We start from the raw sequence: 12,769 nt of genomic DNA on the forward strand, positions 1-12,769 counted from the left end.
ACAATACTTGTCTTTCTCAGTAGTTTTTGCAACTTGGCAGGACCTCACTTTGAATAAACCATGTTGACCGGGAGTAATTATGCAGGAAATAAATCAGTGGACACACACATACACACACACACACACACACACACACACACACACACACACACATATGCTCACACACACACACACACACACACACACACACACACACACACATATGCTCACACACACACACACACACTTATTTTTCAGGCAGTCATGTTATAAATGTACTGAAACATGCTTAAAGCTAGATTTCCCCCTGGACCAGAAAATAGCTTGTGTTATTAAAGTTTATTGCCTCAGTCCTGTCTTCCACTCTCAGTTCCTGTTCTCTTCTCTGTTTCGCTTCTTTCCCAGGTCGAGTCTTGTTGAACAGAGCGTGTCCTTCTACCACAGGCAGACCAGGGCCGGGCCGTGGGTGAACCGAGTCACTGCACAACGCACACACGCTCTGCAGTTTGGACAAGCACCGAGCTTTGTACCTGCAGAGAAAAGGACATTTAGGAATCAAAACATGCTGCTGCTGCTGCTGCTGCTGAAGAAACTACTACTACTTTTACTCCTACTGCTACTAAACCTACTATATTACACCTACTACTAGTACTACTACACCTACAGCTAGTATTATTACACCTACTACTTGTACACCTACTATTAATACTATTTGGCAAGGCAAGGCAAGTTTGTTTGTAGAGCACAATTTATACACTTCCTTCTAGCACTATTACACCTATTACTACAACTACTATTACAGCTACTAGTACTAGCACACCTACTACTAACACAAATACTTCTTCCTAATTAATTTGCTCAATGTTAGAGTTCGGAGATATATATCAAAAAATGTATAATATTGGAATTAAAATGGCTAAAAATCACAGCAAAAAGAGACAGAAACGTCTAGTGTGATCTCCAAACCAATAAATAAAGTGATATTTCTGCCAATTTGAGGTTACTTTTATTGTCCATTCATGTTTTGTGCTAAACTTGAACCTCAACCAAGACATTTACAAGCACGTTTTGGCACATTCCTGATGCATTGGTAAAATTCATTATTGAGAGGATTTAGAAAAAATATTGAGATATTGTTCACCTTTGCTTGATACACACAGCTTGGTAATATAGCCTGGTTTCAAGCACACAGAAGATGCAAACTGTTTAGAAATAGATCACATACAGAATACACTGCCACTTGTTTTACCGTACAAACGAATGACTTAAATTCACTTTATCAATTACAATGCATTTGGCCTTTATAGTCACATTCAAATATAGTAAATGTGAGTGAAGAGTCTTGTTCAAGGACACAACGTCACTCTACACTGAAGCGTGTAACGAGAACTACGCCTGACAAACCTGAACCGCTGTGGTCCCAAATGTACTATTACCTTATTATGTAGACTGCTGAAACAGTTAAGCAGAAGCCGAGTGACAGAGCGATCCAGAGGTAGTGAGGTGACACGGCGTCCTCCGGGTGAGTCGAGGAAGGCAGATCTGTGAAGAGAAACAGCATGAGAGTGAGGCCTGAGCCGTTTATGAAAAAGATCTACAGCAATTTTACAAGGCTTGTCATTTGCATTGGATTCATGTTTACTTCAGTTCAACCTAACTCATGTTATGCCAATCACAAACATCATCAATAAGTCTGTTCAAGAAGGTATTTGTCCAAGTTGGGAGTCATCACACCATTTTTTAAACAGGGGAACCTACAATAGACAGTTATCTCAAAAGTAGTTGAAAAGGGGGCCGCAGAACTATTTATTGTGTGTGTGTGTGTGCGTGTGCGTGTGCGTGTGCGTGTGTGTGTGTGTGTGTGCGTGCGCATATGGAATCTCTAACATTTGAAAACAATCTTGGTGTGCCCCAAGGCTCAATTTTGGGCCCATTGCTATATTCATTAATGACTTGCCCCAAATTTGTCCATCAAATGTCATCTGTCAGACATAACATAAATAAATAAATGTTACTTAAATAATTGCGGCCTTTGTGATTTGCCAATTGTGACCATTCAAATTCTGATTTGGATAAGATGGCATAAATCATGTTTGTGGGGGGCCGTCCTGTAGTTGCTGGGTGCAGTGGTGTGTGTAGGTGTCTTGGGCCATGCTTCCTGTGGGTTCTTTCGTTGATATTATGTTGACATGACTTCCTGCTAAAGCCCATTGGGACAGAAGGAACTTCACCACCAACAACAACAAACAGCCAACAGTTTAACAGATCGAGGCTGGTTTAGATCTGCAGCGGAACTCCCCAAATAAATGTTCACAAGGGAATCACACGCTATGATTAATTAGGTAATTTATAGACAGAGAACTAGAAATCCTGGTTTGATGTGGTCTTGTCTTGTCGTTTAGAGCAGTACAAACATGTATGTAACTATTGTTTTAGCACGTTGCTTTTGAATGTGCCAGTTGGAGTATTTAATCTTACCCTCATCGTAGTCCCCAGAGCCTGAGCCATCACTGTACGAGTACGGAAACTGTGGATTGACAATATTCACAGTGAAAACAAGCAGAAGTTCCCATTAAAAGTACATGTTTAAAAAGGATACTTACTGATGTCGCCAAGAGATCTTCATTTGACACTTCTGTAGAATATAAATGACACAAATTGGAATGTTTTTCAAATATAAAAGTGTTGATGTACAAACGAGTATTATTGTAAAAGTAACTACACTGCTGCTACTGCAAATTATAATATTAATTCTTCTGTAAAGAGGTGAGAGATATTGACAGAAATAAACAGAACAAAATTAAACACAAAAGGTCATAAATATCACCTTGTATGTAAGATTATACTTCTACAATTCTGTGTCTTTTTGAGGTAATTATCAATAGTTTGAATTATTATATTGATACTATTTCTCGACTTCAGTCTGTCTTACACACACTCTCATTTAAAAATTCTTCGTAGCCACAGCTGCCCTGAGGCTAACTGAGACGACAAATCCGCTCCAAACAATCACACATTCAAGGACACAACTAACATTAATGCTACTGTGCTTGTGGACAATTATTATTTTTAAAGTATTTGTGTAATAATCAGAATCAGATTTTCTACATTCATACCCAAGGGGATTTAAAAAAAAAGAAATGCAAACGACCAACAAAAGAAATACAGTTATCAAAAATGTAAAAAAGCTCAAATCTAACATTATAATTAAAGTAACTTGCCAAAAAGCACTTCACTAATAGTGCGTTCACAATTGCACGGACTACATTGAAATAGTGACTAAACTTGGATAAGAGCAGGACCAAACTGTGCTAAAATCAAGACCAAACTGAGCTAAAATCAAGACCAAACCAGGAGAAACAAAATCCTTCCCTTTCTTTTCATCACCTTGTGTCGCACCCGTCCAGCTGCGTCCGTACTGCGCTTGACTCCACTCACTCCACTGGCCCTCGTACTCGTCCCTGGCCCGGACCTGGACCTCGTACGGCTCTCCGGCCTCTGCGTCTGTGATGGTGTATCTGCTCGTCTGCTCATCCATCGCATTTGTCTGCGAGAGAAAACAAGACGGCTTAATGCAAGGAAAGTTTCCTTTTAGAGCACAATTTGTACACAAAGTAATTTAAAGTGCTTTATAAAAGAAGAAAAGATGCATTCAAATTACAGAACAAACAGACAGAAACATAACAATTATAAAATTAAGCCAAAAATACACCCGCTAAAAGACAATATCTACATTTGTAACATATTTGACTAGATAACGTTGCCTGGATGTTATCGCTAATCATTGCTTTTACAATGAGAAAGGTCGCCTCTCCACAGATCTGACCCATGCTTTGGCCTGGTGGCGTCTATATCCATATATTTCAATAATTCTCTGTTACAAAGGTGACATAGTGTACCGGCCCCAAATTACTTGTAAAGTCACCTTGATGTTAAGTTGTGTGTGAATGTGTGTAAAGTGTTACTCAATGCTGTGGAATTTGATAGCTAAAGGAGCAGCATTTCCATGGAAACAAGCAGCAGGAGGCTCATCCAGGCCAGGGTTTGTGGAGATACAAGCTCGCAGTAAGGACATGGTTTTTAATGTATTTTAGAGCAATGAAACCCCCCCAAAAAGCTTTGTTTAAGTTTTTTTTTTTTTTTTTTAATGTGGCTTTAACTTAAAAAAACAAAAAAACAAGTCAGAAATACCCTAAAATAATCTAGTTTTAAAAAATAAATATAAACGTGACAAAACAACACAAATAAAAAAATATTCAATATAGATTTTCACTGCTGTATTGGTTCATGGGAAATTCAAACTTACTTGGAAATGCGCGGATTTCAGCGGTTTGTACCGGAGTTCATAGATAAGTTCATAGAATCTGTCTTGAAACTTCCATGTGTAAGGAGGTCTCCACGTCACCGCCAGAGTCCGGTTCAGTCCCGTCTCCGGCTGGACCGACACGTTGTAGGGAGGGTCCGGTTTTACTGTGAGATCAGGAGGAAAACACAATCTGAATCTGCAGACGAGACCCTAAGGCAGTGTTTGTCAACCTATTACGAGTTGGTGCACACTCTTTTGTGTTGAAGAGATAACACGGCACACCACCTACAACTAACCAGAGCCAAATCAGCCCTTTTAGTAAAAAATATGATATATAATGAGGTGAAACTGGTTCTTTTTTTAGCAGTAATGATGGTTTTGCTTTCTTTTTTGTTGCAGAAGTTACACAAGACAATCGAAAATGATAAATGAGTCACTAACATCTGCATGTCTGAAACTGTTAACTCAAATTGGACATTTTTCTTCAAGACACCTGGCACACGAGTCCCTAATGCAAAGTGTTTCAGTGGCTGGGGAAATTAGGACTGGGCGAAATGACAAATGAAGTAAACTTATTGTGATTTGATCTTGTAACGTGATGTGTTTTTGGTCCTAAATCAGACATTCTCAGCTAAATCAGCAATCTTTATTCCAGACTTTCATACTTTTATAGAGCTGCATCAATAAAACAACAACAAAAGAAAACAAAAGAGCCGTGGAACAACTTCTTCTGGAACACCGCTGCATAGTGATGACATTTATGACACTGTGAACGCTGCGCAAAGAGCAAAATCAAGACTTTGAAGAAATACATTGATTCGAAAGTCTGATTAAAAGTCTAATTTGTGCTCATGAAGTTGAAAATGAAAACCATTTTGATCATTTTTTAAGAAGAAACAATAAATCCAATGGCAAATTGTGATTGATCAAAGCGAGAAAACAAAACCTAATTCTTCTTTATCAGTTTGCCCTGCTCTGAACCGTCTGGCTGTCGAGTTAGATGATGCTTTAGGCGAGCTTACAGATGTGCATGGGCGTGAAGGAGACGAGCGCGCTGGTGGCGTTGCCGGTGATGCTGGACACGCAGAGAAAGGCCTGGTGCAGGGTCCGCTTCTCCTCTTCGTTGTGGTCCAGAGCGCACCAGCATTTGGAGCGCCGCGTCGAGTACGAGCACGGAACTCGTAGGAACGATCCTGTCGGTCTGAACGGAAACAACGGTGAGTTATTTGGGCCGCGAGAGAAACGGTGCAATGAGAAACAACGGGGGGAAAGTGAATGGTAATGGCTCAGGGTCGACAAACCGCCTGATGCAGAAGCTGTTCAGGCATTTGTCCCTAACCATGCCACCTTTTGATTATGCTCAGATCTCAGTTCTAGGGATAAAACTGGCAAATTAAATGCTTTATATACAACAGGAAACAGAATGTATGTGTAGGTATATATATTAAACACACACAATTCTGATTTATCTGAAAATGACTGCCATAAATAGCAATTTTATAGCCATGAAATGAAGACCAGGCTTGAGCTCATCTTAACTTCAGGGATCAGGTTCAGTTATACAAGTATTTTTAGTTTTCTGGCATTTAAACTCGACGATAAACGATATGTAAAATAAAAGCTATTACTTACGCAAATACTCAAAAGTCATCACTCATCAAATAAGTATGTTTAAGTTATTAAAACAACAAGAATATGAATTATAATAAAGCCTATAGTATATTGAACATTGAGCTTGAACAGAAATGTTGCCGATGAACTTTCAGGGCGTCACTCACACCATTTCCTCTTTCAAACTAAAAATAATATTATATTGCTTGAATGATCAAAAGTACTTAAAATGGAGACTCAAATGTTGTAAACAAATACATTCTAAATTCCAGTATGGAGTCAACTGGATTCAAAAGAGAAGTGGATCATACTTCTCATATTATATTGCACATTATATACATATTATATTACAGTCATGCTTTTAGCTTCCTGCTATATGCAATGTTTTGATTGAACATGTTGTATAATGTTTAGTTTTTATTGCCACTCTCAATGGAAACTCAAATCTCATCATTCTGAAACACAGTCATCCTAATCCTAATTAAAGCTGGGGTCAAAGCAGAACATTTGAGAAGAAAGAGTCACTTTATGACACTTTGGGGACAACACCTTCTTCACTTCTGTGTCTGAAAAGGCTGAACTAAAGCTGTGCCAGTGGATACAGGTGATTCTAGTGACATGCCAAAGGATTTGTGAGCGCGAGGAACGAGTAGGAAAGGTTTGAATACCTACTTTGAGATACTCCTGCTCTAAGTGAACAGGACATAATCAGATTTAATCAAAAAAGTCTGTAATGAAAGTAAATGGAGGCAAAAGGGAAGTCGACCATAGTTTATCCAGTGGCAAGATCTAAAAGCTGAAGCAAATCAATCTGTTGAATTTACCCGTTTGGAAAGGCCATCTAGCGTGCATCTCTATTCAAATGAAGATAAATATATTATGCTTAACTGTGGGAAACAGAAGTATAGTATAGCATGGAAGTATTGTGAATTAAATTAAAATACTGAATTTGATATAAATATGGGAACGAGTGTCTGGAGTGTCTGCCAGTCTGGTCCAATAGATTTGGTTTTTCACTAAGCACGAACAAAATGTATGATTCATGTCAGCAAAATTGTAAAAATGAATGAATAGAAATGAAATTTTTGTGATTTCTGTCATGTCTTTGTGATTTTAATGCATTTCCCCCCCTGTCATTGGAATTAACCATAAATAATAGATAATACGTAATAAATAAACAATTACCTGTTAAATAACCTAAAAACTGTATTTGTGAATGTGTTCTACCCGAGCTCTGATATCACTTCAGTAATGATGTTGTGCTTTTAACATTGGGCCTTATCCTGTGGCTAATCCTCTGTTCTTACTGGAGTGTGTTCTCATTTCTGACCTTTTGCGGATGAACAGGGAGCAGCTGGTGCCTTTGTGAGCGCTCGTCTGCGGCGTCCACTCACAGCGGATCTTGCTGCTCGGAGACTTTTTGTAACAGGACAAATGAGGAGTCTCTGCAGCCTCTACGGAAACAGAGCAAAAAAGCTATTATTTTTACTCATATCGTACAAGAATGAAAATAAAATGCTGTCAAGTGTTTTATTTTCTAATTCATTCATTATGGTTTGTTAGTTTAGGTTTGTCTTCAAGATATGTAAATGTGTTTGATTCATTCTGATTAGGGCGGGGCAAGTTGTAATGAACATAAAATTGTAATCTGATCCTATGATGATTATATTTTGGTATTATCATCATCATATTGTTATTAATCATCAGTTTAATCCAGAATCTTGCTCAAACCAAACACATTTCCTTGCACTCTTCAGCCATTGGTCAGCCTCTGTCATGCTCTGAGTGACTGACAGGCAGATTCAACCAATCACAGTGAAGTGTGACCTCTCAGAGGAAGCAGACCATTTAATCACCTCTCGATGCATGATAGAAGAGACATAGATCGCCGCATTGTGTAATAGTAATAAAAATGGAAATTGTGTACGTTAAGCTTTACATTAAGTCATCTGTCTTATCTGAAGAAAAGGCAAGTTAATATTAAAAAGAAGATATAAGAAGATGATAAAAGAAGAGAAGCTGTGAGAAGAGAGGATAAAAAAAGAGAACCTTTAACCTTTTATTCCATTTTTGCAGCGCATAGTTCAAGAACAGCAGGAGAATAGGAACATGCCAGAATAAATCAAGATGAATAACTATAGACAGAAAGTGCAGGTAGAGCAAAATATAAGGTTACAAATCTGTCATGTACAAAAGTGGCTCTGATACAATACAATACAATACAATAATGCAACAGCAAATCTACACAGATATTTTGAATCCAGGTCATTTTAAAGCTGCACAATGTTACTTTCCTAGTGGAGGTCTTGCCATGGAAATGTTATTGATGTCGCTGTAATTTCCCATAGTTTGGCATTGAAATGATCCATCTTGCATTTCCTCATTTGCATGTTTTTTTGGCTAATTTAACACCCTCTTATTGTGAGCGGGCTTTTGGTCTAGTGCTGTCCTGTCTCCATTCACATATAAGTTTAATACTGTGGAAAATTTCAGGCCACGCACTAACATCTCCATGGAGACAAACACGTGCAAGACCCCAAACCAGAAACGTTACATTGTGCACCTTTTACTATACTGTGGAAATACCCCTTTACAGCATATTTTACATTTAGAAACAAACGTAAACGTACCAGCCACTATAACCTTCGCTGAGAACTTCTCCGAGCCTCCGAGGTGGCAGCTGTAACGTCCCGAGTCGCTCGTCCTCAGCTGGGACAGGGACAGTGTGGACCCCTGCGCGCTCCTCTGCACGTCTCTGTCGTCCCATTTCCACTTGACTCTCGCCTTTGCGCCTCTTTGGTCTTTCTCCTCATCATCAAACTCCACGTCCACGTCTCCAGCACCAAACTGAGTCTTGGCCCCGACAGCAGACGGGGGAGACGGGGGGGACGGGGGAGACGGGGGGGACGGGGGAGACGTAGGACCTGTGTGCACTGCGTCGTGTGTTTCCGAGACCACTGCGTTGTGGCTTATGGAGTGACTTATGGAGTGAGCCACAACTTTGACCCCGTCCAGGATCACATGACCACTGCAGGTCAGGACCAGGTCACTGCCCAGGGAGACGACCACCACACCAGGAGGGGGCTCTGGAGGACAGACAGACAACAAACAAACAAACAATAAACAACCAGTATTTGTGTAAAACTTAGGAAGACGTTCTAGTAACTCTCTGTAGCTCTTCATCACTATTTCATGTTTTTAATGTTTCCAGGCTGTTTACAAAATGTCAATAATTTCATAAAGAAATGTAAGCGGTTTATACATTTTACTTGTGTGATTTAGAAAATAAATAACCACTATAACAAGCTAACGATATAGCTATATATAGCTAACTATAACAAAATGCTGCTTGACTATGGGAGAGGTGGAAAGTGAAGCTCATTTTTAGTTTTATTGTCTTTTTTTAATTTATTTTTTTGAAATTTTGAATTTAGAAATCCTTTGTTGACATGCCTGAGAGAAAAACAAGAAGTACATTTGCACTGAAAATTAGAGCAAACCCGTGAGACAAATTGGAAGAATTCAAATGTTCTGTTGCAATGATGGCAGCAAGATGAAATGGTTGTTTAATTATAATTGTACAAACGTCCATGAAGGGTTGGGATTCTAGGGAATAATATATGAATGCAAGACGCAATAATACAACTTCAGTCATCCCTTCACTAACATGTTATAGTAAAATAGCAGTGTTTCCCAACCAGGGATTTATAAAGAAGGTAAATGTAACATACTTAATGTTTTAATTGGTGATTTGGGCACCAATATCATAAAAAAAAAACCTGTAAAAATAGAATAGTAATAATTGTGTACAAAGAGTTAAACTTAAACATACAAAAAGGTTGAGAACGCATTGATCTATTGCGTCAAAGCAGGTCACACAAAAGCTCAATAACAAACTTTCTGAAGTCAATTGTGGAACATTTTGATTTCAGTGTTATTTGTCTACTTGAGACATAATTAGACTTTAGCTGTCATCAAAATAGACATAGTACATTACTCCAAATAACCTGGGCTCAAGTCAAACATAAATAAGAGGACAACAAAAAAGTGTCTATGATTAAAACACACTCGCACTGGTGAATTCCTCTCTTTTAGCTCCTATAGTTTTCATTCAAATCCAGTGTTTTAGAAGAACATTGGCCCCTCACCTTTCCTGGGGCAGCTCCCACGCGCCTCGCAGCGGATTGGCGCAGCGCTCAGGACGCACAGCGCGCAGAGAAACGTCCTCCACATGTTTGAGTCCTGAGCCTCGATGTCCCCCGTGTGCGCGCTCACTCACTCCATCACGTACAGTTCGATTGCGCGTCTGTCCGTCCCAGGGTCGCGTGAGGAGGCCCGTGCGTGAGGAGCCCCGTGCGTGAGGAGGCCCGTGCGTGAGGAGCCCCGTGCGTGAGGAGGCCCGTGTGTGAGGAGCCCCGTGCGTGCGTGAGGAGCCCCGTGCGTGCATGAGGAGCCCCGTGCGTGAGGAGAGCCCTGTGCGTGAGGAGAGCTCCGTGGAGCTGCTCCAAATGAGGCGGGACTGTGGGTTGTGTCGTGCGTAAAGACCCGTTATTGTGAAATCCCCGGGCTCTTCCTTTTTTTTGTTATTCCGCTGCGCCGTAATGTAAGCAATGTAAGGTTTATTGTTCTACTGTGGTGTAGTGCAGCTTAACTATGTCTACTTCAACTCTATAAAGTGCATTCCATGATGTGTCAGCCTCCAGTCCTCTGAGTCAATTGCAGATACATGTTTAATCCCGGTTCACTAAAGGAATGTGAATAAATAAACTCTAGTAAAACAGCCTTGAGAAAATAGAAAAGGAAAAAACACAACACAGCGTTTGGTTGTATGACAATATTTCATCATCCTTGGACAAAATAAATAAATACACTGTCACTGAAAATTCAAACAAACCAGTGAGTATTTGAGACAAAGTCAGAGAATTTAAGACACATTGAAAGTAACTTCACTGGTAAATGAATAAATGACATACATTTGACCAGAACCACTGTCAGACCATAAAGTCTAATATGATAATAATACATACGTCACAGTCGTACGGTGCAGGTGGTTGAGCCATAATAAGCACATCAATGTGATGTAAGACACAACGGAAAATAAAGTCTGAAACTGTAAAATAAGGGTTTGTTCTCATTGAGAACTATAGTCGAGGCTCAGGACTGTGTGCTTTACATGTTTTAGTATTGGATCTACAACGCTAAGCTCTAATGTTATTTTATATCTCAAAGGCAACATTAAAAGTAAAGGTTTTTCAAAAGCATCTCGAATAGTGAAGAATTCTCCTCTTTTGTTTATTTTCATTGGTAAAACTCATGAAAATAACACCGTCTGTTACAGCTGTCATTTATCTGCCCTTATATGCTGAAAGTATAGTTTATGTGCTCTAAGATTGGCGATACAAGTGTTTTGTTTTGTTTTTTTGAGCTAGACAATCATGTTGGAGCAGAAGTGGCGGCGTTGGTGCAAGGTGCAGTGCTCCTCCATCCAAACAGAGCTTCCTAAAGAGAAGGACACAAGCACAATGGCAGATTTAGGCCCAAATCACAGGCAGAAACACAACCAGATGAAGTCAAGTTAGAGGGTTCACCTGCACAGCTCCCAGACTGAGGGTCCAGCCTGTGGGGGGGTCTGTGCAGGAGACTGTGCTGTGGGACTGAGCAGGCCCCTGTGATGCAGCTGGAGCGCCGTTGGTTTCGGAGGATAAAGACGCGGTTGCACGTTGGGCTGTAGCTGTGCCCGCCTCCTCCTCGATGGGAGTGTCCTGGGACCCGCCCAACATGGAGGACGAGTTGGACAGGGGCGGGGCAGAGGCAGAGATGGAGCTCGGGGCCGGGCTGCAGTCCCCGGAGGTGCTCGGCGGCGTGTGCGGCTGCTTCTTACGGCGCAGCGTGTCGATCCAACTGGAGCTGTGCTTTGACCCGAACGAGCCCAGCACCAGAGACGAGAGGCGCATGTTCTTCCCTGAGGTGATGAGCTCCCCAAAGCCCTCCTGGTGAGCGAAGGCATAACCCGACCTGCGAGAGCCGCTGCGGGCCCCCAGGCGCCCCTCAGACATTGTGCTGGCCCCTCGCCAGTGTCCGGCCGCACCCACCAGCTTCCTCTTCTTCTGACGCACCAGCTGTGTGTAACGCACCTGAAACACAACTATATTAATAGAGCTGCAACTAACACTTATTTGTAGTTTATGATTATGTTTTTCATTCATCGACTAGACAAACTATTACTTGTCTATATTAAGATTTTTGAAAAACATTATTCATTAATTATTGGCTGAAGGTAAAAATAGGCTAACTGAAGGCTTCTAGTGTTATACTGTAGTGCACAAATTGATCAACCTTCTTTTCATTTAATAATGCTGCTGTTTTTGTAATAAAACATCTTTTTATAAATAAAAATAGACGTTTCGACTCTCATCCAAGAGTCATTGTCAATATTGACAATGACTCTTGGATGAGAGTCGAAACGTCTATTTTTTCTAACTGAGTCCAGATGACTACAACTGAAGCTTTTTTTACTATGGAACACGCCTGGACGAATGAGGGATTACACCGACACTTTGAGGTTCCATTCGAATGTAAAGTGCGTTATAAATAAAATGTATTATTATTATTAGGCCCGAGCGCCACAAGCTGGCGAGAGGCCTATTAATCTCGTAAGGCCGTGCGAAGCACGGCTGCGAAAGTGCGCACATAGTGCGCACGAAATCGAGCGCGAAGCGCTCGCCCACTTCCAAACACTCACTAACGCACTCCTTCACTCACGCACGCCCCGTGCATACTAATTAGTAGTAGGAAAATGGAACTTTACCGTTGTAAACGGGCGAAGCCCGTGCAAAAGTACGCACTAAACGAGCACTTTAAATTGCTCATTTG

The 12,769-nt window shown here is 40.7% G+C and overlaps 2 protein-coding genes across 2 annotated transcripts in view; both read right to left on the bottom strand.

The window, feature by feature from the left end:
• Positions 1-210: 210 nt before the first annotated feature.
• il6r (interleukin 6 receptor) lies at positions 211-10,242 on the bottom strand. The gene is made up of 10 exons (XM_072461202.1): positions 10,045-10,242; positions 8,527-8,982; positions 7,227-7,350; positions 5,308-5,486; positions 4,286-4,449; positions 3,379-3,526; positions 2,583-2,614; positions 2,458-2,506; positions 1,416-1,521; positions 211-509 (listed from the first exon to the last, which is right to left on the bottom strand). The coding sequence occupies exons 1-10, from the start codon at positions 10,127-10,129 to the stop codon at positions 275-277; spliced, it is 1,578 nt and encodes a 525-aa protein (XP_072317303.1). The 5' UTR covers positions 10,130-10,242; the 3' UTR covers positions 211-274.
• Positions 10,243-10,715: 473 nt separating this feature from the next.
• The window catches only part of atp8b2 (ATPase phospholipid transporting 8B2), a 44,564-nt gene continuing 42,510 nt past the window's right edge, over positions 10,716-12,769 (bottom strand). The window contains exons 29-30 of the mRNA XM_072460062.1: positions 11,485-12,030; positions 10,716-11,395 (exon numbers count right to left, since the gene is read on the bottom strand). Of these exons, the coding sequence (XP_072316163.1) occupies positions 11,330-11,395; positions 11,485-12,030 (612 nt within the window). The 3' untranslated portion in view covers positions 10,716-11,329. The remainder of the gene's footprint in view (positions 11,396-11,484; positions 12,031-12,769) is intronic.

The sequence above is a fragment of the Eucyclogobius newberryi genome, unplaced genomic scaffold (genome assembly GCF_026437365.1).
Source record: "Eucyclogobius newberryi isolate DKJ021-1_F unplaced genomic scaffold, fEucNew1.0.hap1 SCAF_3, whole genome shotgun sequence".
NCBI classification, from domain to species: Eukaryota; Metazoa; Chordata; class Actinopteri; order Gobiiformes; family Gobiidae; genus Eucyclogobius; species Eucyclogobius newberryi.

What these genes read in the sequence shown, in the direction of transcription:
- il6r (XM_072461202.1), bottom strand. Translation starts at nt 10,129, where the DNA reads ATGTGGAGGACGTTTCTCTGCGCGCTGTGCGTCCTGAGCGCTGCGCCA. An exon ending in TGAAATCCGCGCATTTCCAA is followed by an intron (nt 3,527 to 4,285) that starts GTAAGTTTGAAT and finishes TTTCTCTCGCAG; the next exon opens with ACAAATGCGATGGATGAGCA. An exon ending in TCAGCAGTCTACATAATAAG is followed by an intron (nt 510 to 1,415) that starts GTAATAGTACAT and finishes TTTTCTCTGCAG; the next exon opens with GTACAAAGCTCGGTGCTTGT.